At 50.8% G+C, this 23,982-nt stretch overlaps 1 protein-coding gene across 18 annotated transcripts in view; it reads left to right on the forward strand.

Annotated features, from left to right (window-relative positions):
• CSGALNACT1 (chondroitin sulfate N-acetylgalactosaminyltransferase 1) overlaps window positions 1–23,982 on the forward strand; it is a 321,780-nt gene that overhangs the window by 233,834 nt on the left and 63,964 nt on the right. For 17 of the 18 annotated variants that reach the window (XM_061134454.1, XM_061134459.1, XM_061134455.1 and 14 more), the window contains one exon: window positions 11,004–11,871. In XM_061134454.1, coding sequence (XP_060990437.1) covers window positions 11,262–11,871 — 610 coding nt within the window. In that variant the 5' untranslated portion in view covers window positions 11,004–11,261. Of the gene's footprint in view, window positions 1–2,546; window positions 2,677–11,003; window positions 11,872–23,982 lie in introns of those variants that run through there. The other variant, XM_061134472.1, reaches the window with a different exon arrangement.

The raw sequence follows: 23,982 nt of genomic DNA on the forward strand, positions 1-23,982 counted from the left end.
GCTGAAATTCAGTTCCGATCATGTGCCTCCTGTTTAAGCAAAGTAGACGGCTGGCTGACCGATGCCTGTAGGCTACCGTGCAAATGCCCTGTGGCGACAGGAGGTCTGTCTCCGCACAGACCCTGTTACAACGCCGTAGACCAGGTGGCTCAAACAGCACGTGTTTACTTCTCACAGCTCTGGAAGCCAGAAGGCTGAGGTCAGGGTGCCAGCCCGGCCAGCTCCTTGTATTCGGCTCCCCTGATGCACCAGCCTCGCTCCCTGGCCAGGGTCTATGCTTTCCCTCTGCAAGGCCCAGGCCTCTGTTAAAAGCACGAAGTAAAGGTAGAGAAGGGCTCTCCAGGTGGCTCAGTGGTAATGGATCCGCCTGCCAATGCAGGAGACGCGGGTTGGATCCCTGGGTCAGGAAGATCTCCTGGGAAGGAAATGGAAACTCACTCCAGCATTCTTGCCTGGAAAATCCCATGGACCGAGAAAGCTGGCGGGCTGCAGTCCGTGGGGTCACAGAAGAGTCGGACACGACTTAGTGACAAGAGCAGCAAGTGATAGAGACGTCACAGGGCCCAGTGATGGAGAGACAGACAGCAGAGCCATGCTGCCTAGGCTGGAAACCTATTTCTACCCTTTTGTTGCCGGGTGACTTGAGCCAGTTGCTGGGTAACCTGTGCCTCAGTGACTTTACCTGCAAAATGGGTACAGTGTTAATAGAACCTACTTCATCGGAGACATCAGAGAAGCAGGAAGAAGATGCAAGTCGAGTGGGGTCCTAGACAGGAAGGTTTCCAGGAAGGGCAGGAGATATTTTAAGAATGAAGCAGAGGAATGTTAGTGGAACATTAAGAAATATTAAACTGAAAAACAAACTTGGATTAGATAAGCACCCTGTGTCTCATTTATCTCATGTAGAAATAGGACAGTTTTCATTGCTGGTAACTTTCTTTCTAGGAGTGATATCTTGAAACGCTTTTAGCTAATCCCCTAGTGATCCCCTCCGTGGAAATGGTGGAGGCAGGAGAGGCCTGGTGTCCGGGTACAAGCCAGGGGACGGCGGGGGATACCAGTGGAGGGGCTTGTGGTGTGGTGGGCCGCAGCTGGACTTTAAATATGCTACAGGCCTTGCTGTCTCAGTCCTGTCCGGTAATGACCGCTTTCTGGAAGCACGCGCCTGTCTGTGTGCTGATGCCTCCTTGTCGGTGGGAAAGGACCGGGTGGGAGAACCAGGCAGAGTCATGTGGTCGTTTTGTCTTGACTCAGGACAGTGGTTGTCTCCTTAAGCCTCTGGCTTCAAACAAGTCAGCAGAATGCGTTGCTGGACTCTGCATGGTGGGTCCCGGCACTTTGGATTCAGGATGTGTCCAGGGGTTGGTGGCTCCTCTGGGGCCGTGGCCAGGTTGCTGCTGCGCTCACCCGCTTCTTCCCGGAGCCCTGGGGCGGCCACACTCACACATCACACGGCTGGTGCCCGGGGAATGAGTGCCACCCCTGGGAGGGGGCGGCTCGCTTGGCCACGGGGTGTCCACGGGGTGTCCACGAGGCCAGCGGAGAGCCGTGGGTCGCCACTGTTTGCCCTGGCGTGGGGTCTCCCCCAGGGGGGCCCAGGATGGGGAGGAGAGAGGCCCCGCGCACCCCTCCCCGGTTCTCACCTCCAGATCCAAGCCCTGCTGTCTCACGCTCTCAGCGGCTGGTGTCTGGTTCCGCTTCGCCTCGGCGGCTGTTGATCCTCGTTGGAGCGCTTTCCCTGGCGCACGTGTTCTCCGCCTGCCTGCCCTTCCCTGTGGCCCGTGGTTGCCGCCTCCCCTTTGCCTCCGTGGCCTGGTTCTGTAAGTGTGGTCCCTCTGTCTGTGCTCCGGGGTGTCGTGCTGATGGGCGTCGACGCCCTTTGGGGGTGCGCAGGCTGCCGGCCGTGTGGGAAAGCCTCGGATCTCTCTGAAGTCCGGTTTCCAACTCTCGAGATCAGGATCACCAGCTCACGTGAGGTGCAGGGGAGACGGCAGAGGATGCTTGAGGGGCAGTGATTCTTGGAAGGTCCCTGGGGGAGCCCCTGGGCTGCCTGAAAGGCCACCAGGTCCCTGCCTTGGACTTCTCACCTGCTCGGCGTGCAGGCGCTCTCTGTCTGGAAGTGTTTTCAAGACGCGGGCTGGGGTGCGGTGGAGGCATCCGGTGACGCTCATTTCTCATCCTCCTCTTCCCCTCCCTCCTCTGATCTGCTAACAGGTGCCCGAGAGCTCAGCTTCCCCCTTGCTGCTGCCCTCCTCGCAAGTGAGCCTGAGTGCCCGCCCCCACCCTCGGCCTTCTCAGCTCGGGGAGGGTGACTCACGCCTCCCACCTCCCCTGGGAGCTGGTGTTTACCACCCAGCGACTCCGCCCAGCATCTGCGTGGGGGCCCTGCTTGCCTGCCGCTCAGCTCAGAGGGCTTGGCACGGAGCCCTGCTCACTTTTAATTAGTCCTCTCTGTGTTCATCACCGGCACGCCTTTTCCCGGAAGCTGGGCTGTGTGACCTTGGGACGTGGTCTCCCCAGAGTTGCGCTTCCCTGAATCTCCAGCGATGTCACTTGCCAGGGTGGCTTCTGCCTGCACGGGAGCACCTTAGGTGATGGCCACTGCATGGGCAGCCCCTTCACCAGCCTCTGGAGGACGGAAGGGAGGACTCGGTGTTTGGCAGAAGAGAGCTCGTAGTGAGTCCAGCCAGCATCTTGGTTAACTGACCAATGTTTTTCTCCTTTCGAGGAAGAAATTCCACTTGCTGGGGTGCATTTTAGTTGTGCCGTTTTAAACCTGAAATGTGGGGATGGGCTCCTGGCATCTGTTCAGAGGCCTCTGGCTGTTGCAGGCATGTTCTGTCCCCGGACCTACTGAGGGGCCCCAGCAAGGCTCGCCCCAGGCACGCCCGGGATCCCAGTTATTTCCAGGGACGCTGTGAGTTTGCAGAACTGCTAAGGGGATGCAGACATACAAACCACAGCTAAATGGGGAGACAAAACATGATAAGGAAAAAGTACTGCTCTGTACCATGTCTGAGAGGCCAGGCAAGATCCACTGGGTGCTCAGAAGCAAGAAAAATTTGACAGGTCGGGTGCAGGAGGAGGGACCGGTCTCAGCAAGCAGTTCAGGATTCGTGAGGGTGGTGAACGGCACAGCTTGGGTGGGGCGGGGGGTACGAGCAGGGTTTGGCATCAAGGCTGAGCCGGATTTGACTTGGGGCTTGGCTCCTTGCCAGTTCTGCACCAGGGGCAAGTGACCTCACTGCTCTCAGCCTCGGTGTCCTTATTGTTAAGGGGACAATGAGAACCAGCTCCTGGGATTGTTTTGAGGATTAAATGAGATAATGTGTATAAAGTGCTTAATCTGGGGTCTGGCCCAGAGCAGATGCTCTCTAAGTGGGTGTGATGGATTGTACGTGCCAGGAGGGGCTGGGAGCCGGGTTTCTCAGGTGGCCCCACCAGCCCCAGAGACCCAGCGGGGCAGATGGAGACAGGACGGGTCTCCCTGACAGCTGACTCAGCCCTGCTCTTACAGTTGGGGCATCTTCTGGCCAGGAAGAGGTTCTTTGTGGGCCAAGACCACGCAGCGCAAGCCCTGCGTTCTCGCGTGGAGCCCTTCTCTCTTGTCACCCCTGCCTCCAGGTTCCAGGGCCCCCACCTGTGCCGACTGACCCCCTTAGATGCTCCTGAAACAAGGGCAGAGGTGGCAAGAGGGTTGGAAAGGAAGATCCATGTGTATTTCAGGAAGACCCTCTCTTTCAAGCATTCACCGGCAAATTAGAAGCCAGAATCTAAAGAGATCAACGCAAAGGGCTGGCCTGTTTCCTGGCTTTTCAGCTTTCCGAGTTGTGACTCATCTCTCTGCATCCATTTTCTGATTATCAGACCCTAGGTTTTTTTTTTTTCCCTGCATTTCCCTGTCTCTGCTTTAAAGTAGGGAAAAGGGAGTCAGAAGTATTCCTTCCGAGCAGCGTGGAGATGGTGGGGCTGGAGGGGTGCCTCCCAGCAAGGGGCTTTCCATCCCTCTGGGCCGTGGGGAACCCCCTCTGGATCTGGTTACAGGGAAGACCCTCAGGGCATCTTGAAGGCCATGAGGTCCAGGTCCTCCAGGGTGGGAGGGGGGAAGCATGCTCGTGGTGGGGCCAGGCAGTGTCCCGGCAGTCGGTGTTGGAGACCCTGGGATGGAGCCAGGGGTCCAGAGGCAGGAAGGTCACCCCGCAGACTGGGAGCCTGCACTGGTGGATGGGGCTGCAGTTTTGTGTCCCAGGAACACCGGAATGAAAGGCGGTGGGAAGGGCAGTTACGTGGGAGCCAGAAACAGGTCCCGGGGGGCCCAGGATGGTCCATTAGGGTGAGAAGACATTCAAAGCATTTTTTATGATTCATTGTTGTCGAGGTATTGTTTTGTGAACACGTAATGCAACAGTCCTGTAAGATTGGTGCATAGCTTGTCAATGAATCCATTAGACATTTGGTCCTTGCCCACTGGTCATGTCCTGCTGGGCATGCCGTGCTGTTTATGTCCATCAGCTTGGAGACCACTGATCCGGGGGCGGAGGAGGAGCGTGGCCCTCGGAGGCCGGTTCTGTCGAGGGCAGAGCCTCGGGCCAGGCAGCCTGGCGTCGGGCTGGGGAGGCTGCATGGATGCTGCCCGACTATACTGATGCTGTGATGTCTGGTGCAGGCTGTGCTGCTCTGGCCCTCACCTGGTCCTGTGTGGACAGCGACACTGATCTTCCCTGCACTCCTCAGCTGCCGTCAGAAGCACCCTGAGGCTGACAGTGCTTGGCACAGGATGGGTGCTGCTGACTCAAGCCGCCTGGAGAAGAGATGCTTGTGTTGCAGAAAGATGTGCGATGCCTGAGAAGTGTGGCTCCGCAGCTCCCAGGGGAGTGATTTGGGAAGAATATGCTCATTTTCCGGCCGTTTTAACGTCCCTGAAACATCTCAGCCTAAAGTGGCAGATGTGCACTAGAGGCAGCTTGCTGTGGACTGCACGATGCTGCGGCAGGAGTTGCTGGTAGAGACGCATCTCTAAGAGACCTGGTGGGAAAGAGTTAGAAAGAAGTGTGTCCACAGGAGGCAGAGAGGCAGGGCTGGGAGCTGGGTGTCTTCAGCTCCCGGAGTGGCTTTGGTCTGCCTTTTGCTGGATTCTGCACAATTACCCGCCCTCCTGCGTGTAGCCTCAGCCCCTCACATGTGCCCCAGGCCGACCGGGAGGCAGGGTTGCCAGGCCATGCGGGAGCCGCCCGGTGCACACAGGAGCTAAGTGGAGGCGGAGAGAATTCTCCATGCAGCGCTGAGGTGGGCTCAGGGTTTGTTGTTGTTCAGTCGCTCAGTTGTGTCCGACTCTCTGTGACCCCATGGACAGCAGCACGCCAGGCCTCCCTGTCCATCACAAACTCCCGGAGTTTACTCAAATTCATGCCCATCGAGTCAGTGATGCCATCCAACCATCTCATCCTCTGTCGCCCCCTCTCCTCTTGCCCTCAGTCTTTCCCAGGATCAAGGCCTTTTCCAGGGTGAGGCTTACAGAGCCATTTTGTATATGTTTCTGAGAGCATCTGAAGTCTCTCTGAATAAGCCTCCTTGCACGATGCCATCTCCACACACATTCAGGATGGTGTGCTTATCCAGGAGATGGGACCTCGGTTTATGCTCCGTTAGTACAGCTAATCCTGCCACCGAGGGTGGGCCGCGCCCCTGCCGTCAGAGAGCCAATTGTCTGTGCCCCCCGAGGAGCCACTGTGCAGGGCGGCCTGGGGCCCTGGTCCCCCCGCTTCCAGGCTCAGGACACGCGGCTGGTTATCTTCCCCTCCCGCCCTTCTAGCCGGGCGTGTGCATAGGGTGGAGATGACCCCTGGGCTTTATGGCCACTCCCTGAACGGGCTTCTTGTCACTCAGGCCTGTCACTGTGCTGAGTAGGGCTGCCAGGCCTGGCCTCACCACTGAGCCCGTGACCCTTCTGCCTGCTGCTCTCCTGGCCGCGTCTCACAGCTGGGCTTGTCCTGCGGTCCTCAGCGTGTGTGAGCTTCTCAGGCCACTCGTAGAAGCCCCTTGGAAGGCTCTCTCTGCCGCAGACCACAGCCCTGCTGACCGAAATGTCCGCTGGGGTCTGTAGAGTGAAACTGGGACATGCATCTTAAGAGCGCCTCTGTCCTGGCTTTGGAATTTGAATGTCTACTGTCCTCACCCTGGACCAAAACTTAAGACGGGTCTTCATTTCAGTCTCAGAATTTCCACTCTAAGATGCAAGGATACACAGTCCCTGTAGCCGCTTGCCTATCTTAATGAATGTTGTGGATACCTAACATTTATTTTAAGCTCTTGTCATTTCGAAATTTATTTTTTTATACTTCTCAACCCCTAACCCCCATACATTTGGTAGGTGGGAACATGGCATTAGCGATGACATCTGTCTCAATGTAGTTTGCCTGTTAAGGGCTTGTGTTATAGTTGTTGGCCAAGGGCTGCATTCCTCTGCAAGCTCATGGGGTTGCTGCTGGATGTTGTGCTTCGTTCACTTTTCATCTCCTGTAACTTCTTGTCAGCAGTAACTAGTAGGTGCTCAGTGACAGCGAGGATGAATAGCGACGGCATCCTGGATTCTTCCCCCTCTCGGGCCCTCACTGTGCTATTTGGAGGCCTGGAGCTGCTCCCGGACGCCTGCTGGTCAGCACAGGATGTCAGAGCTGTCAGATGGCTTGCAGCTGGAGTCTGAGAAACCCACCCCATGGCTGGGCCCCTTGGCTTAGGTCCTTGTGTCTTTCAGACTCTCGGCCTTGAACGTTCAGAAAGAAATTCTTTAAGCAGCCCCCTGCCTGCATACCCCAGGGCAGAGCTCTCAGGGTCAGTCTGTCTGTCCCGAGAGCCCTTGTCCAGCCTGAGAGTCTGGGGAGTGACCTTGCATCAGGTGGGCTCAGTCCAGGGTGATCTGGCGAGCACTTCAGCGTGGTCTCCCCTCACAGCGGACCTTGGAGGAACCTCCGCCTGCCCTTTCGTTGCTCAGAGGTTGTAAAAACAGCAGCGAAGCCACTGTGTTTGGATGTCCCTTCAGTCTAATCAATAAGTGCAGTGTTTTTGGACAGTGTGCATCACGGAACATCCCTGGGGGATCTGGCTGGGGCAGGGGAAGCACTGGGGGAAGCTCTTGGGAAGGATGGACGTTTGATGCGAAGGTGGCAATGAAGTAAAAGGGCTTCCCTGGTGGCTCAGACGGTCAAGAATCTGCCTGCAATGCAGGAGGCCTGGGTTTGATCCCGGGGTTGGGACGATCCCCTGGAGAAGGGAAAGGCAACCTACTCCAATATTCTTTCTTGGGAAATCCCATGGACAGAGGTGCCTGGTGGGCTACAGTGCATGGGGTCTCAAAGAGTCGGACACGACTGGGTGAAGTGAAAAGAAAAAAAGTATTACTTCTCAGGTGGACTTTTCTCTAAAGTACTGTGTTTGAGTCAAACTTTTGCTTTAAAGCTATATTCACTGTTTATTCTCTTGAACTTTTCTGAAAAACAGACATAAAGAAAGTGTATGCTCTTGCTTGAATTCACAGTGATCTATCATTACTTTATGTCTGCTTTTAATCAGGATTTTTTAAAAAACCCTAATATTTGGTTATTTTGTAAAACAGTATTTTGAAATGTCTGATACATTTATGCTCTTACTTTTTTCTCTCTAAACAATGAACAAAAAAATCATCCTTAATCTTGCTCTGCTAACTAGAGTACAAGAAAAATCTAATGCTAATTGCAATGACAAAAAGGTAAAAAAAGATTAAGAAAAGTAAAATGTAGCTGGCAGATGCAACGAGCACGAGGATTTTTTTTTTGTAGTTAAAAAAGAGGAACAGGCACCTCCCTTTTACTCGTCCTAAGGTTGGCTACCGACAGGACTTTGTTGTTGTTCAGTCGCCAAGTCACGTCTGACTCTTTGAGACGCCATGGACTGCAGTACAACAGGCTTCCCTGGCCCTCACCGTCTTTCACTTTGCCCAAGTTCACATCCGCAGGTGCCATCCAACCATCTCATCCTCTGTTGCCCTCTTCTCCTTCTGCCTTCGATCATTCCCAGCATCAGGGTCTTTTCCAATGAGTTGGCTCTTCCCATCAGGTCTTGCCCCTAACTGCCCCAAAGACAGAACTCCTCTGAAATCTGGGTGCCTTTTCTAAGTTTTTTAAATAGTAGCACGATGTTACTGGGATAGTGCAGCAGTATTTTCACTGTCACTGATGATAGTGCCTGGTAATTACACGGTGGGCTCCATCTGCAGCTGTAAACACAGTGGAAATGTTAACTGTTTCATTCTCCCAACACCTCTGCAGAGAGCGGGAGAGGCTGGACCTTTGTGGTTTGGTTGTATGTTTGGTCTGGGTTGTATCTCATCAAGGCGTCCTGTACATGTATGTGGTAGAGCTGGGACGGTAACACCTTTGCTGCAGATGAAAAACACGATGTCGCCATAGAAGTAGGAGTGGGGAGGATAAGCCTCCTGACTCCAGCAGGCAAATGTGCAACCAGGTTATTATTTTGATTACAGGATAGATTGCTGGAAACAGCAGAAACCACTGTGTGTTGAGAGGTGTGGAATTTTATTTCTGATGTACCTTATCTGCTCCTGACCTTTAAAAGGAGCAATCCATCACTGCTCCCTTGGCAGTAATTTTTACGGCTTTTGTTTCTTTTAAAAAGTCATTTCTTACTAGGCCTGTTTTTTTTTCTCCTTTTATATTTCAAAGAGTGAAATACCAAATAACTTTGAAATTTATACTAGTGAACTTCAAAAGCTGGACTAGACTTTCCGGAGATTTATGGAATGGAACAAAATAATTATTGTACAGTTTAAAAAATATTTTAGCTATTGCTTTAATGCACTGCTTCAGTTAATCAACATGATTTCAATTTATTATGCAAATACAGCAATTATTCCATTCAAAATGTTAGAAAGATTGCATACTTTGTTTCCCCAGCACAATAAATGGTGTTGAATGTTCCGTCTTTTTTTTTTTTTTTTTGATTTGCTTATTTGGTCTTTAGTGACAATCTATTTAAAGTAAAAGTCTTTAAAGTGGCCGAATAACATGGTGATGTGTCTTCACTGGTAATTTAGTACTCGCATATAATGAGTTAGTACTCGGATATAATGAGTTAATCCAAGGGATGTCATTAAAAACAGCACGGTGCCTGAATACCCAAGCTGAGATGTTTTTAATCACAGAATTATAGTAATTACAAAAATCCTGGGATTTTCATCAGACGGAAACAGGCACTAAACATGCACTTTAAACTCAACGTTGATAACCATGTACTGTGCTCAAGTGTAGGCTGGAGAATCCTCAGGCCGAGGGAAACACTGGAGAGAATGTTGTGTGTTGCATCTCAACGGAAAACTGGGAAATCAACTATTTTGATAACATAGTAATACCGTAAGAGGCGCATCACCTGGGAAGTAGGAGGGAAACTCCCAGCTGTGGCTGTGGTACAAAGGGGATGACCACGCAGACTCACTGAGCCCTGCTGTTCACTGCATCGTCAGCACAAGGAGCGTGCAGAAGGAGCACCTCCTCCTCCTCCTCCCAGGGATCCAGAAGCTGCTAATTGCCTAGAATTCTTCTGGTCCATCAGTGAGACAGCCCACTGGTAAATGAGGCGAGAATCTGGGTATCTAGGTCTAGGGAAGACTATGTGAAAAGTAACTTTGTTATCGCAGGGATTTTTTAAAAGTGTTGAAATGACCCAGACACAGTATCTTCAGGGAGCTCATGTCAGAGAAGCGATCTATTGAATAGGAAGATGCATCTAGAAAAATTTATTAAAATCTCCCAAAACAAGAAATCTTATTTGATTCGTTTGTTGTTCTTTTTCCTGGCTCAGATGGGCAGGGGAGACGAGAAAAGGGGATTGAGGAAGGGAGGCGGTGGAGGGGGTGAGGAAGAGAGGGTCACTGATGGGTGGGGCAGGAAGGGGGTGCTCGGGAAAGGGGGACAGCGGGTCAGAGCCAGGTGGCTCCGCATTTGTTTGGGGGGGATGGTGAAGTTGAGGTGCAGAGTGTGTGTGACAGGCCGTGTGGTCTGGCTGGGTATTCCTGGTGAGCCGCCAGGAAGGGGAATTCTTCCTGGAGGGTGGGCAGAGGCATCCTGGGTTTGAGTTCTCACCAGGCAGTGTTTCAGGTCCCCTTCTCCCGGCCTCATCCCTTTCTCTGTAAACTCATCACCCACTGCCCTGGAACAGCTGTCTGAGCTCATTCTGCATGTTACCATCCAAACTTAGCATTTGCATAAATGGCAACCCACTCCAGTACTCTTACCGGGAAAATCCCATGGATGGAGGAGCCTGGTAGGCCACAGTCCATGCGTTCGCAAAGAGTCGGAGACGACTGAGCGACTTCACTTCACTTTCACTTATTTGAGCCTCCAGGTGCTTCGGTGCTGCTCAGCAGAAAGCGTGAGGACCACCCTGAGCCGGCTTAAAGCTCTGCCCTAGGCGGGTGCCCTCAAGATCAGAGATGCTCACTGTTTGCATCTAACAGGGCTTGGGCAGGCCCTGTCTGCAATCCCATTGTCACTTAAGTTTTGCTTTTCCCCTTTTAACCACGAAAATTATATGTGCCATTGTGGACAATTTACATGATAAAACTCACCATTCATCCTGCTCTAGTGAGAGAGCTCACGTTTTGCCATCTTTTCTTTTTTTTTTTTCTTTGCATGCTTTGTATTTTGTGTGCACTCCTCTGCAAATGGGTATCTGCATTCTGATTCAGAAACACCAAACAATGTTTAATCACCTGTTGTAAGCATCTTCTTTTTTCTTTTTGCCACACTGCATGACTTGCAGATCTTAGTTTCCCGCCCAGGGACTGAACCTGGCTCTACCGCAGTGAGAGTTTAGCAGTCCTAAACACTGGACTGCCCGGGAATTCCCAGTATTTCCCATAAACCCCACTGCATATTGATTATTGATCGTCATGGTGAACACAGGAGGTTATTTGTCTTGAGTGAGTGTTATTGTCCTCTGTCTCTCCCCAGATCCCCTCTGGAAGGTTACGATGGGAATGAGCCTGACCACTTGGACGGTTTCCCCGACTTGTTGCCTCTGCCCGCAAGTTCGTCCTTCAGAAGTCAGGAAAGTGCTGCGCGTGGTGGTGGCCTCCCAGGAGCAAGGCGTGGCGGTGTAGACAGGAATGGATGAGAGCGACTCGGGGGCCCTCGGACGCGTGCCCCCGGAGGTCTAGTCTGGGGACGCCCCTTGCGGGCCGCGGCCGCATGGCCGACTCCTGAGCCAGGATGCTGCGCCGGGGGCTGCTCGCCTGGGCCTCCCGCGTGGTGGTCTTGCTTGTGCTCCTCTGCTGCGCGGTGTCCGTCCTGTACATGCTGGCCTGCACTCCGCGGGGCGACGACGAGCGGCTGGGGCTGCCCCGGGCCAACGGCCCCACGGGCAGGGCCGGGTCCCAGGCGGCGGAGCTCGGCTGGGAGGAGCGCCACCGCGACCACGTCGGGAGCCTCAAGAGGCAGATCGCGCAGCTGCAGGACGAGCTGCAGGAACGCAGCGAGCAGCTGAGGGCCGCGCAGCAGCTGGCCGGGGAGCCCGCGGGCGCTTCGGGCAGGGCCCAGGCCGACCTGCTGGCCTTCCTGCGCTCGCAGGTGGACAGGGCGGAGGTGCACGCCGGCGTCAAGCAGGCCACCGAGTACGCCGCCGTGCCCTTCGACAGCTTCACGCTGCACAAGGTGTACCAGCTGGAGACTGGCCTCACCCGCCACCCCGAGGAGAAGCCGGTGCGCAAGGACAAGCGGGACGAGCTGGTGGAGGCCATCCAGTCGGCCGTGGAGGCCCTCAACAGCCCCGCCGAGAGCAGCCCCGACCAGCGGCCCTACACGGCCTCGGACTTCATCGAAGGTTGGCCGGCTCGCCACGGGGGTGGGAAGTGGTGGAGGGGCCCAGGGTCCCGGCCCAGGCAGGGCCGGGCTGCGGAGGTCCGCAGTGGCTTTGGGGATGAACAGACAGCTCTGTGTGAGCCACTGAAGGATGAGGGGCTGCGGTGGCCGGGGCGTGTAAGACAACTCAGCGTGGCCAGGGAAGGTGCAGAGTCAAAGAGGGAGCAAAGGAAACAGGGGAAGCTGACCAGGCAGCACCCCCAGGAACAGGCTGACAGTACTGTTGACTGAAGGAAGCACAAATCCACCATCATCCCAGGCGGGGACTGATTTAGACCAGTTCAGACTGGTTTGAACTGGCTGGGACTTCAGACCAATTTTAAAAAGCCTCTGAGGCTCATTTAGACCTGTTTGAACTGTCTGAGACTTGTTTAGACCAATTTAAAATGCTTCTGGGGCTGGTTTAGACCTGTTTGAACTGGCTGAGACTTGCCTAGACCAGTATAAAAAGCCTCCCAGCGGTTTGAACTGGTTGAGGCCGGGTTGAACCTGCTGAGACCAGGTGAAACTGGCTTTAGACCCATTTGAACTGGCTGAGACCAACTTAGACCAGTTTAGATTGCTTTAGACCAGTTTGTACCATCTTAGACTGGTTTATGCCGGCTTAGCCAAGAGTGGTTTTGAGTGTGACAGGCACTTTTCGTTTTGTGACTTCTTATAGGCACTTCTGGAGGCAGGGTCCATTCATCAAGCCACAGACAGGACAGGAATAGCCAACGTGTGCTTATAGCAGTTATGCTGGTCCAGCTCTGTTTTAGCAAGTTGACACTTACAGTGAGCCCTTTGAGGGGGGTGAGGGGATGGAGGCTCAGATTAAGTAAATCATGTAAAATTGCTCCCTTACCAAGTGACAGTGGGATGTGAACCCAGAATTCTGATTCCAGCATCCGGGTCCTTAACCACTGGGTCACATTGTGCAGACAGTCAAAGCACCTGGAAGCTGAGAGAGTGAATGACTCTTTTCTTCATGGATGCAGACCAACCTTGTATTAACTTGTGTTTGTGCCAGTTTTAGAAGAAAGCAGCTTCATCTTGAAAGTTTCTTGCAGGCTCTTCTTACCAATTTTTCCATTGTTACTGATTCAAAACTCAGCTAATAATTCGGGAGAGGAGCTGCCTTTGAGGGTGCCCAACTTTTCCTCCTGTTTCTGAATAGGACCTTCTTCCCAGACACGTGGCTTGTCCACTCACCGGGCTCCCTACTGGGTTCTGTAACGACCATCTCGTCCACCTGCAGGCAGGACAAACTGCCTTTAGTTGTATCAGAAACCCTCCCTCTGCTCCTCATGCCTGTTCCCTTTGGATGCCTTCCTGTCTTACCATTTTTCCCTTTACAGGTGAACTGTAAGTTAATGCAGTTTTGATATATTATCTGTTTTCATATACCTGGAGCTTGGTAAAGAAATCTTACACAAGATCAAGCTTTTGATGTGTCAGCTGAAAAAAAAAAAAAAAAAAAAAGCACAACCTGAGAATTGTGAATTAAATTTTATTTGGGTGCAAAATGAGGACTTTAGCTAGGGAGACAGCATCTCAGCCATCTCTGAGGTGGAGGTCAGGCTATATGCGATTATGGTGAAGGGGGTCCGTGAAACAATGCATTTTGGCAGAAGGTTGCTGCTGGTCACGAGGAGCAGATGTCATTGTTCATGATTTTGGTACTTTTCCACATATGAGAAGATGCAGGAAATAGGGCTCCTAAAATCTTCACCTGAAAGTATCTATCTGAGACTTGTTCCACCAGTTTTTCCCAGAGAATTGAGTGCCTCATTTTTACTCTCTACCTCAAACTCCTTTCAGGGTAAGTAAGTTGAAGGTCAGTGACTGCAGGGCCAATGACTTCATCCTTGTAGAGGCAGATAAGTGCCCATTTTTCATCCACACATGTCAGAATTTTTTTTTTTTTACTTATTTATTCTGAGGTTATTAAAATGCTCAGCACACTGGGAAGCTAGTAAGTATAAACACAGGGTGAGCACTCAGTAAGTGTTTAAAATATCGTGAGGCTGTAGCCTCCCATTTTTAGAGTGCCTGACAGCTTATGAAACATTTCCACAAGTATTATTTGCCTCACTGACTTCCAGGGAAAATCATTAGACACCCTTTAAAAGGAACTCCTAGTTGCCCCTCACACAAAACCATTTCAAAAGTTTGATTGCAGATCCGTGCCTGCGCTTGGGCATGTTCACCCTTGCGGCTTTAACCTGCATTCGTATTTGAAATCTCTGCTTTCCTGTGCCCAATATCTGAAGTGTTAGGCCTGTGGTTCTCCGTCAGGAGAGACCCGGAGCTCTTGTCCCTGAGCTGATGTGCTCTGTGGCGTGGCTGACTTCCTCTCAGAGACCGCTTGTCACGCTGCCCCGTGTGGGTAACACCCTGCGTGTGAAGGCAGGTCCGCCCACACACGCCTTCCCAACTTGCGAAAAGTCTACTCAGCTATTTCATATGATGACTAAATGGACACAAACACTTTAAATGTGTTTGCACATATTTGACTGTCATGCACATGGGTTGATACCACTTTTTCATTCTTATTGCAGAAGACTATGGAGGCCATTTTTACTTTCTCAGTAAATGGGGTGTCAACAAAAGACTCCACTGGCCAGGAACTGCAGGAAGGCAGAGTTAAATCCAGTGCAAGGAGTAACTGTCAGGCAGAGACATTTCTGAACAAAGTGGGGTTTCCATCTCTACAAGGATTCTGTCATCTGCTGGATAGCTGGGAGGTTGTCACCGATGATTCTGTCATCAGAGAGGTGGTTGGACTGAGTTGCATGTGAAGATCTCTGCAATCCTGGTTCTTGATTCTTTGATCTGCACCTCGTGGAGGAGAAAGAAGGGAAGAGAAAGGGTCTGATTTGAAATCTTTTTTCTATAGTAATTAGAACAAGTGACAGAACCTTGTAAGGATGAAGTCTGTCTTTGCAATAACATGTTTAGGTTTTTAAATTGGAAGTTTGCAACTCCCGTGGTAAAGAATCTGCCCACAATGCAGGAGAACCGGGTTCAATCCTTGGGTCGGGAAGATCCCCTGGAGAAGGATATGGCAACCCACTCTAGTTTTCTTGCCTGGAGAGTCCCATGGACAGAGGAGCTTGGTGGGCGTCCATGGGGTCGCAAAGCATCAGACTGAGTGACTAACACTTTCACTTTCCATAGTAATTAGAATAAGCGACAGAACCTTGTGAGGATGAAGTCTGTCTTTAAGAGAAGGTGTTTGGGTTTGTAAACCTAACCTTGGACCCCTTTGTGTTTGGGTGTCAGCAGGCAGTTGAGTGGGAGTCTTCGGGCAGACCTGGGCTCCACAGCCTTGTAGGGCTCCACACGAGGGTCACGGGTTGGCTGAACCCTGAACTCGTGTGATAAGGCTGGGGGTTCTTTGTGTTTAGACGAGGAATAATGGAAGTCTGAGAATGCTTCCGGATGATAATGATTGTGTCAACTGAAAAGCCAGCCCTGGGCCAAGAGCCGTGATGCCAGGGTGAGGGGCTGGGCGACCCTGGTCCAGACCCCGCACCTCCCAGCGGCTGGGTCTCCTTACCCTTTAGTCAGAGGCTGACTTTCATGTCCCCCCAGGCCCTCCCGGCGCAGCCTCCTGCAAAATACGTAGCACGGCTTCAGCTTTGTTCCTCTCGGCTTTGCTGAGGGACCATTCATGAGGGGTGCCCCAGCCCTCCGGATCCTGCTCTCTGGAAAGGTGGGGTTCAGACAGAGTCTTCTCTGATGGTGGCCACTTCCTGCATTTCTGTGAAACCTGCAGAGGGGGAACGCCTGCTGATGACCGTCTAATTTGTTATCCACGCTGACTGAATTATTATCTATCTCTAAAACACAGAGGAAGTGACGTTGACCCCTGTTTCCAGATGTTTCTTCTGGCACTGGTTTTTGCATTGGATTCTCACATAATAGCATGAATCTTTGGTACAGCCCATCTGGGAAAAGAAGATAAAGTAGAAAAACATGATCAGATCCTGTGTGTTCGGAAACCCAACTGTTTATCTCAAGTGAACAGAACACTGCACTTTGTGGCTTAGTGACTCCTGGTTAGGTCTGAGTGGCACGACTTTTGGCTTCGATGGCATTTTTTAAATGGAGCTCTTGGACCTGCAGTTGAGGTCAGCCATAGAACAATTTGTCGTTGTCCAGTCGCTCAGTCATGTCCGACTTGTTGCGACCCCATGGACTGCAGCATGCCAGGCTTCCCTGTCCTTCACCATCTCCTGGAGCTTGCTCAAACTCATGTCCATCGAGTCGGTGATGCCATCCAACCATCTCATCCTCTGTCGTCCCCTTCTCCTTGAGCCCTCAATCTTTCCCAGCATCAGGGTCTCTTCCAGTGAGTCAGATCTTCTCAGTGAATGGCCAGAGTATTGGAGCTTCAACATCAGTCCTTCCAATGAGTATTCAGGGTTAATTTCTTTTAGGAAAACAATGTAGCCTCTTGAATTATTATTGTAACCATCTAAACACTGGAAAACATGAGCCCTGTGTGAGGCGCTATGTCTGCCGTCTCTGTGGGGTGATTCTGAACCAGCCTGGGCAGCTCACTTGCTCCAGCTTTCCTAGGGCTGGTGGAAGCAAGGGAGGGTGAGATGCTAAAAGACTTGATTTTGGGATGAAATGGAGCTGAGCCAAGAGTCACGAGAAAGTGAAGCTTTTGATGGTGCCCTGAGACCCGTTTTAAAACAAGGGGATATGGAAGTGGCTCCACAACCTTAGTGGCCACTGCAGTGACCGCCTGTGCTCTGCATCCAAGGCCAGGGAGGGGGTGGTTCCCAGGAGGCTGAGGTGGGATGAGGATCCTGAGTGTTCTACATCCTTTGTTGATGCCTCAGCCTAACCTCCAGGGATGCCCTGTGCACCATGATGCTAAGCTTTGCTAGACAAGCCAAGCTCAGCCCCAGGGCTGGGTGTCTGGAGGGCTGGGTGCTTGAAACCACGACACTTGGCGTGCCTTTTTGTGACTTGGGGAGGAAAGGTAAGATAGGTGTTCAGGTGCATTTTCCGGGCACTTGGGGGGCCTCTGGGGGTCTTGATGCAGAAATTAGGAAGAGCAGGGATTCTGTGCAGTGGGCGGGGTGTTGGGGGAAGAGCAGATGGTTTGGGGAGATGGTTGCAGGCAGGACAGGATGGAGAGCTTGCAGTTTGCGGGCTTCTCGTTGCATGGGGCTTCTCTTATTGCGGAACGTGGGCTCCAGAGGGCTGGCTCAGTCATTGTGGCACATGGGCTTGGTTGCCCTGTGGCCGGTGGGATCTTCCTGGACTAGGGACCGAACCTGTGTCCCCTGCGTTGGTAGGCAGATTCTTATCCACTGTACCAGCAGGGAAGTTCCTGCACATACACTCTTGAACACAACCCTTTTGTAGAGAGCACCCCCCCTCCCCAGGTCCTTTACACTGTAAATGTCTCTGTCAGCAGCAGCCAGAGTTTCCTGCATCACTAGTCAGGCTCTATCCGATTCACTCAGGGATGGGAGCTTTTGGGGGGCAGTGGCGAGATTACCTCTTACGCTTTGCTTAGAGTATCAGCAGTCCCCAGGGTCTGTAAAGCATCTGTCTGCTTCCACTGGGGCTGCTGATCAGAAGTGGGCAGGGTCTGCAGGGAGGTGGGCTGCCCGGGCTGCTGAACCTTGGCCCCGGTGGCTTCATCCTCCTTGAAGGACCCGAAGGAGCCAAGGTGCAGGAGGGGTGGACCCCAAGGGGAGTGGCTCCATCGTGGAAACGCTGGCCGCGTCCTGCCTGGCTGTCCTGCCCTCAGCCCCATCTTTGCTGTGGACGTAGATGAAGGGAAGGAATAGACTTTTCCATCCTTGGAGGTTCCGTTGGCTTATCAGTGGTCTGGAAAACACAATCTAGAGAGGTGACTTCATGTGCAGGTGGGTGTTTGTGGGGAGGACGCTGATGGTAACGTGTCAGAGCTTCCTTTTTAATGCTTGTTTATTGCATCTGTTTGGCTACATTGAGCCTTGTTTGTGGCTCACCGGCTCTTCATTGCGTCATGCGCGATCTTTCGTTGCAGCACACGGCCTCTTCAGTTGTGGCATGTGGGCTGAGTTGCTCCCTGGCGTGTGGGATCTTAGTTCCCTGACCAGGGATCAAACCAGAGTCCTCTGCATTGGAAGGCAGATTCTTAACCCCTGGACCACCAGGGAGGTCCCACAAAGTGTCATAGTTTCTTAAATGGAGGGCTAGATGGGTAATAGGAGAGTTAAGCTCTGAAGTTTTTGAAGGCTTGGATGTTCAGTCTGTTCATTCATTGGGGGGCCCATGAGCGAGTATCTGTCCATGCTGGGGGCAGACAAAGTCACACACACGACCCCTGCCCCTCACAGGTGATGACAGCAGAGTCACACCTTAAAGTGGTCCAGTGGGGAGAGATTGGCCATCTGTGGCAGGGTCAGAATGTGGCAGGAGAAGGCTCAGGCCAGGGAGGTGCTCTGCACAGCGGGAGTGACGAAGGCAGAACCTGGAGGCGTGTGAAAGCCTGGGATGTTCGGGGAGCTGCAGGCAGGATGCTGGGGTGTTAAGTAAGAGGATGTAGCTCTGAGTAGGAGGAGGTGTGGCAAGATGGTGATCCTGAAGAATTAGTACCAAGATCATCACGGGTTTATGTGCATTTTAGGGTTTCTAATTTACCCTGCAAGGCATGTGCCATTATTGACCATTTTTAATTGTGGCTACATTGGTTTCTAGCCTGGTCACTGTGATAGCAGGGTAGAGGGGATATTTGAGAGGGCTGAGAGTTTGGGAAATAGTTTGGCAGTTCCTCGACATAGGAAACATAGTTACTGCATGACCCAGTGGTTCTGCTTAAAGTATGAATCGGGAGAGAGGAAAATGTACATTCACACAAAATCTTGGACACAGATATTCATGACAGCTGGATAGTGGGAACAACCCACATGTCCACCTGTGGATGGACTGATACACACAATATGACTTTTCCATGCAAAATTATTTGCCATAGAAAGAAACAAAGGACTGATATACACTGCAAAGCGTATGTCCCTTGAAAACATGATGCTGAGTGAAGAGAATCCACATACAAAGACCACATATTGTGTAATCCACTTACATGAAATGCCCAAAGAGGCAAGTCTGTAGCGACAGGAAGTAGCTTGCTGGTTGCCTAGGACCTCAGGTGGGTGGGTGGGTGGGGACGGGGGTGAGGAGTGACTGCTAACAGAGCTACAGAGTTTCCTTTTAGGGAGATGAAATGCTCCAAAATGCCATGGTGGTAGTGGTTGCAAAACTGTGAATATAGTAAAAAAAAAAAAAAGTGACTTGTACAGTTGAAACAGTGAATTGTTTGGTATGTGAATTACATCTCAGTAAAGCTACTTAAAAATAAATATGATATAATCTCTGTCCTTTAAAAAATGCAAAGGCTGGGAGATCAATGAAAAGGCTTTAAAAATAGTTGAGGTGGTGAAGGCTCCTGCAGCACAGATGCAGTCCTGGAACAGGAGGGCGGGGTAGGGCTCAGTACATCAGGAGGTGGTAGCTTTGAGGTCTAACCAAAAGCTTAGCGACTGAACAACAGCAGAAATAGAATTCTGGGCTTCTTTTTTTTTTTTTTTTGGCCATGCTGCAAGGCAGCAGTATCTTAGTTCCCCAACCAGGGATTGAACCCTTGCCCCTGTGTGGAAGTACGGAGGATGGGGTGCAGTGGACCCCCAGGGAGGTCCCCTGGACTTTTCCATAGGCATTTCTCCAGAGTGTGTAATGAACAAGCTGCCAGGAATATACTTACATCACGCTTTTTCAAAAGGGGATTTTAGGCAGCTGTGGTATGTATTGATGTCAAACCTCTTTCCCCTTTATGTAAGTGCTAAATCATGTCTTTCTTTATATGAGACACCAATACAGGCAGAGACTGGATGGGGAAGTGGGGCAGGGGCTGGAAGAATGAAGACCCATATCTTACTTTTACTCTAAGATTAATTCAACAGACAGGAAGACAAAGAATCCCTGCTTGCATGTTTCTGACCGTAGTCAACTGACTGCCTTAACAATGAGTTTCCAGTTTGGAAATCATCTTCCAAACACACTGTCATTGGCCCGAGGCCAAGCATTCAAGCGTAAGAACCAAAAGCCTGCGTGCCATCGCTGGTCGGTGACCATTGGCAGAGGCCTAGGAGCTTGGCTGCAGGGTGGGCCAGATGTGAGGCCAACACTCAGCTGGGCCTCCCGCTGCTATTAAGGGACAAAAGCTTTGAGGGCCAAGCCCAGTCCAGTGGGTATCAGGCCCTGCAGAGGCTTGGCAGCATATGGCAGGGTGGCCATGCAGAGCACGTGGTGTAGAGTTCAGGGGCCCCGCCAGGGATGGGGTGCAGGAACCAGCTGGACACAGGGAAGCGGCGGGAGACGCGATGCGAATCAGGTCAGGAGGGGTCGGCACCCTTGGTGGTTGTTCACTCGCTCAGTCCTGTCCGACTCTTTGTGACCCCATGGACTGCAGCACGCCAGGCTTCCCTGTCCATCACCATCTCCCAGAGCTTGCTCAGATTTCTGTCCATCGAGTCGGTGATGCCATCCAACCATCTCATCCTCTGTCGTCCCCTTCTCCTCCTGCCTTCAATTTTCCCCAGCATCAGGGTCTTTTCTAATGAGTTGGTTCCTCACATCAGGTGGCCAAAGTATACTGGAGTTTCAGCTTCAGCATCAGTCCTTCCAATGAACATTCAGGACTGATTTCCTTTAGGATGGACTGGTTGTACCTTCTTACAGTCCAAGGGACTCTCAAGAGTCTTCTCCAGTACCATATCTCAAAAACATCAGTTCTTTGGCATTCAGCCTTCTTTATGGTCCAACTCTCACATTCGTTCATGACTACTGGAAAAACCATAGCTTTGACTAGATGGACCTTTTTTGGCACTGGGGATAGGTGTTTATTCAACAGACATTATTGAATGTCTGCTGTGCATCAGGCACCGCCCTGGGGGCTGTGCTGGTGGGCCTTAGGATGAGGGCTGTGGGCTTCTCTGGAAGGAGTCCCCAGAGTTCTCATGTCGGTAATATTTTGTTACTGAAATCCTATGAAATTCCAGCCATTTCCTAAAAGATTCTCACTAGTTGCCAATGTTCCCAAAAGGCGATAGTTTGAACTTTTTATTCATTTTCAAATTCATGGTCGAACCTCCTCAACTTTTGAATATGTAGAGTTTATTAATAGTATGGAGTATGCTTTGACCTTCTCTCCATGTTTAATGAAATCATTCATCTCAGTAACCTCTACCCACAAACTCAACGGCACTGGAATTCATGAAAAATAGTAGACTGTGTGGCCTCACATAAAGTGTGTGAATATAAAAGTATGTCTCATACCCTTCAATTATGTGCCAAATTTATTCAGAATCAGTCATGTCCTTTGCAGACTAGTGAATAACAGAGAGGCATACATCAAATGCTCAGAGATCTAAACAGACCCTACTTTATATGGCTAAAGGTACAGTGAGCCTGATAGCAGTTCTTGCTTAAACTTTTAAGTCCAGACAAATATTATGAAATATAAATGAGCAAAAGATGCAAACAGATCATAAAGAAGAGACATGGGTGCCTGAAAATCACATGCAAAAGTGAGTAGATAAAAATTAAACAAAAATTGAATATTAAATTGCCATAATAAAAATTGCAGTCCATGACATTGGTAAGGTGAAGTGAAATTAACATTTCTACCTAGTAATGTGAATATAAGTGGATACAGCCTTTCTGTAAGGCAGTTTATGACAAGAGCTGCTAAAATGTTCATACCTTTCCCCAGTATTTTCATTTCTGTAAACTTGTTCTCAAAATGCCCATGAATGTTTACATCAAGAATGTTCACTGTAGAAATGGTTGTAATAGTGAAAAAAATAGAAACAGCCCAAATGCCTGACGGTAGGAGACTGGTAAAATCATGTTGTTGTTGTTAAGTCACTAAGTTGTATCCGACTCTTTGCAACCCCATGGACTGCAGCACACCAGGCTTCCCTGTCCTCCACTATCCCCCAGAGCTTGCTCAAACTCATGTCCGTTGAGTCGTTGATGCCATCCAACCAACTCATCCTCTATTGCCCCCTTCTCCTCTTGCCCTCAGCCTTTCCCAGCATCAGTGTCTTTTCCAATGAATCAGCTCTTCACCTCAAGTGGCCAAAGTATTGGAGTTTCAGCTTCAGCGTCAGTCCTTCCAATGAATATTCAGGACTGATCTCCTTTAGGATGGACTGGTTGGATCTCCTTGCAGTCCAAGAGACTCTCAAGAGTCTTCTCCAACACCACAGTTCAAAAGCATCAATTCTTTGGCACTCAGCTTTCTTTATGGTCTAACTCTCACATCCACACATGACTATGGAAAAACCATAGCTTTGACTAGATGGACCTTTGTCGGCAAAGTGATGTCTCTGCTTTTTAATATGCTGTCTAGGTTTGTCATACTTTGCTTCCAAGGAGCAAGTGTCTCTTGATTTCATGGCTGCAGTCAGCATCTGCAGTGATTTTGGAGCCCAAGAAAATAAAGTCTGTCACTTTTTCCATTGTTTTCCCATCTATTTGCCATGAAGTGATGGGACTGGATGCCAAGAACTTCATTTTTTGAATGTTGAATTTTAAGCTAACTTTTTCACTCTCCTCTTTCACCTTCATTAAAAGGCTCTTTAATCCCTCTTTGCTTTCTGCCATTAGAGTGGCATCATCTGCATATCTGAGGTGGTTGATTTTTCACCCAGCAGTCTTGATTCTACCTTGTGATTCACCTCACCTGGCATTTTGCATAATGTATTCTACTGTTCAGAAACCAAAAATCATTTATTAACTACTAATAGAATGGGACACAGCCTGTGTCATGGAAAAACTGTAATTTTAGCTGTGAAAGTACTGATAAAGTTTACATCTAACTGTAAAAATTAAGAGGATGAAAATACTGTATCAAAGCATTTATAGTCTTATTTGCAAGTGGTGTAATTGTAGGTGATACTGTGTTTCCGGACATCCTACTTGAACAATCTGTTGCTCTTATACTTTGCAAAAGGATATAGCATCACCTGAATGATGCTTATGTGATTAAAAAAGAAAATATGTCTGATCTCCTCAAAGTGACAGAATCTGATGTTTGGGACAGACACAGAATCCAGGGTGGTGGTGTCCGTGCATTTCTGTCCCGCTTCTGGAGACTCAAGACAAGAGAAAAATAACATTGTAGGCCATGTTCTCGTTCTTGAGCAGTCTTGACCTTCAATAACAGGGCTGGAGGAGGCTGCCAGCCTGCAGAGGCGAGGGTCATTCTTAGGAAGGCGATGACCAGCCTCTTGGAAGAGGCTTGAGCATGGCTTCTTTGTGTCCACCCTCGTCGTGGTGGGTGGCAGGTGTCTGGCTGGAGGGCAGGACCCGGCAGAGAGCCGTGCAGTCACCCTCATCAGCTCTGCGGGACCCTGGCCCTGGATCCCTGGCCCCTGGCGGAGCCTGCATTCCAGTGATGCCCCGCAGCTCTGATGCTGTCTCCCTGAATCCTGGTCCCTGTGGCATCTTACTCTGCTTTCTAACTTTCCTTAAAGCCTTCCCGGGACTTCTCTAAGAGGAACGGGCGCTTCAAATGTCAAGAAAGAGGAGAACAAGGCACCTCTTCTTCCTCCTCTTGGAAAAAGACCCTACTGTCGATGGTGCCTTTTTTTAAAGCCTGTCTCTCCCCTTTCCCTTCTTTCCAAAAATAGGTCTTGTGAAAGTCAGTGTGAGCTGCAGCAGCCTCGCATCTGTTCCTTTCCATCTGTGGCTCGGTCTGTACAATGCGCCATATATTTAGCTGCCTAAATCGGGACTGTTCCGCGTGCTGATTCACGAGGAGCTGGGCAGTCACGTGGGCGAGCAGGGCTGTTTGTTGGTCAGGGCTGGCTGCTGGATGCTCTCGGCTCTCACCCGCGGATCCAGAAGTGAGAGATATTTGGGGACATCAAGAGAGCAGATGGCCCGTGAAGGCAGCTGGCCCAGGCAGTAATTAGTCCAGGGAGGCGATGGGTCATTTTCTGAGCTTGGAGCAGAATTTCGCATCTGTTGGTGCCATTCAAGTTGCGGAGAGAGGCTTTGGGTAGAACTGGTAGGG

This window comes from Dama dama, chromosome 32, assembly GCF_033118175.1.
Source record: "Dama dama isolate Ldn47 chromosome 32, ASM3311817v1, whole genome shotgun sequence".
Classification (NCBI taxonomy): domain Eukaryota; kingdom Metazoa; phylum Chordata; class Mammalia; order Artiodactyla; family Cervidae; genus Dama; species Dama dama.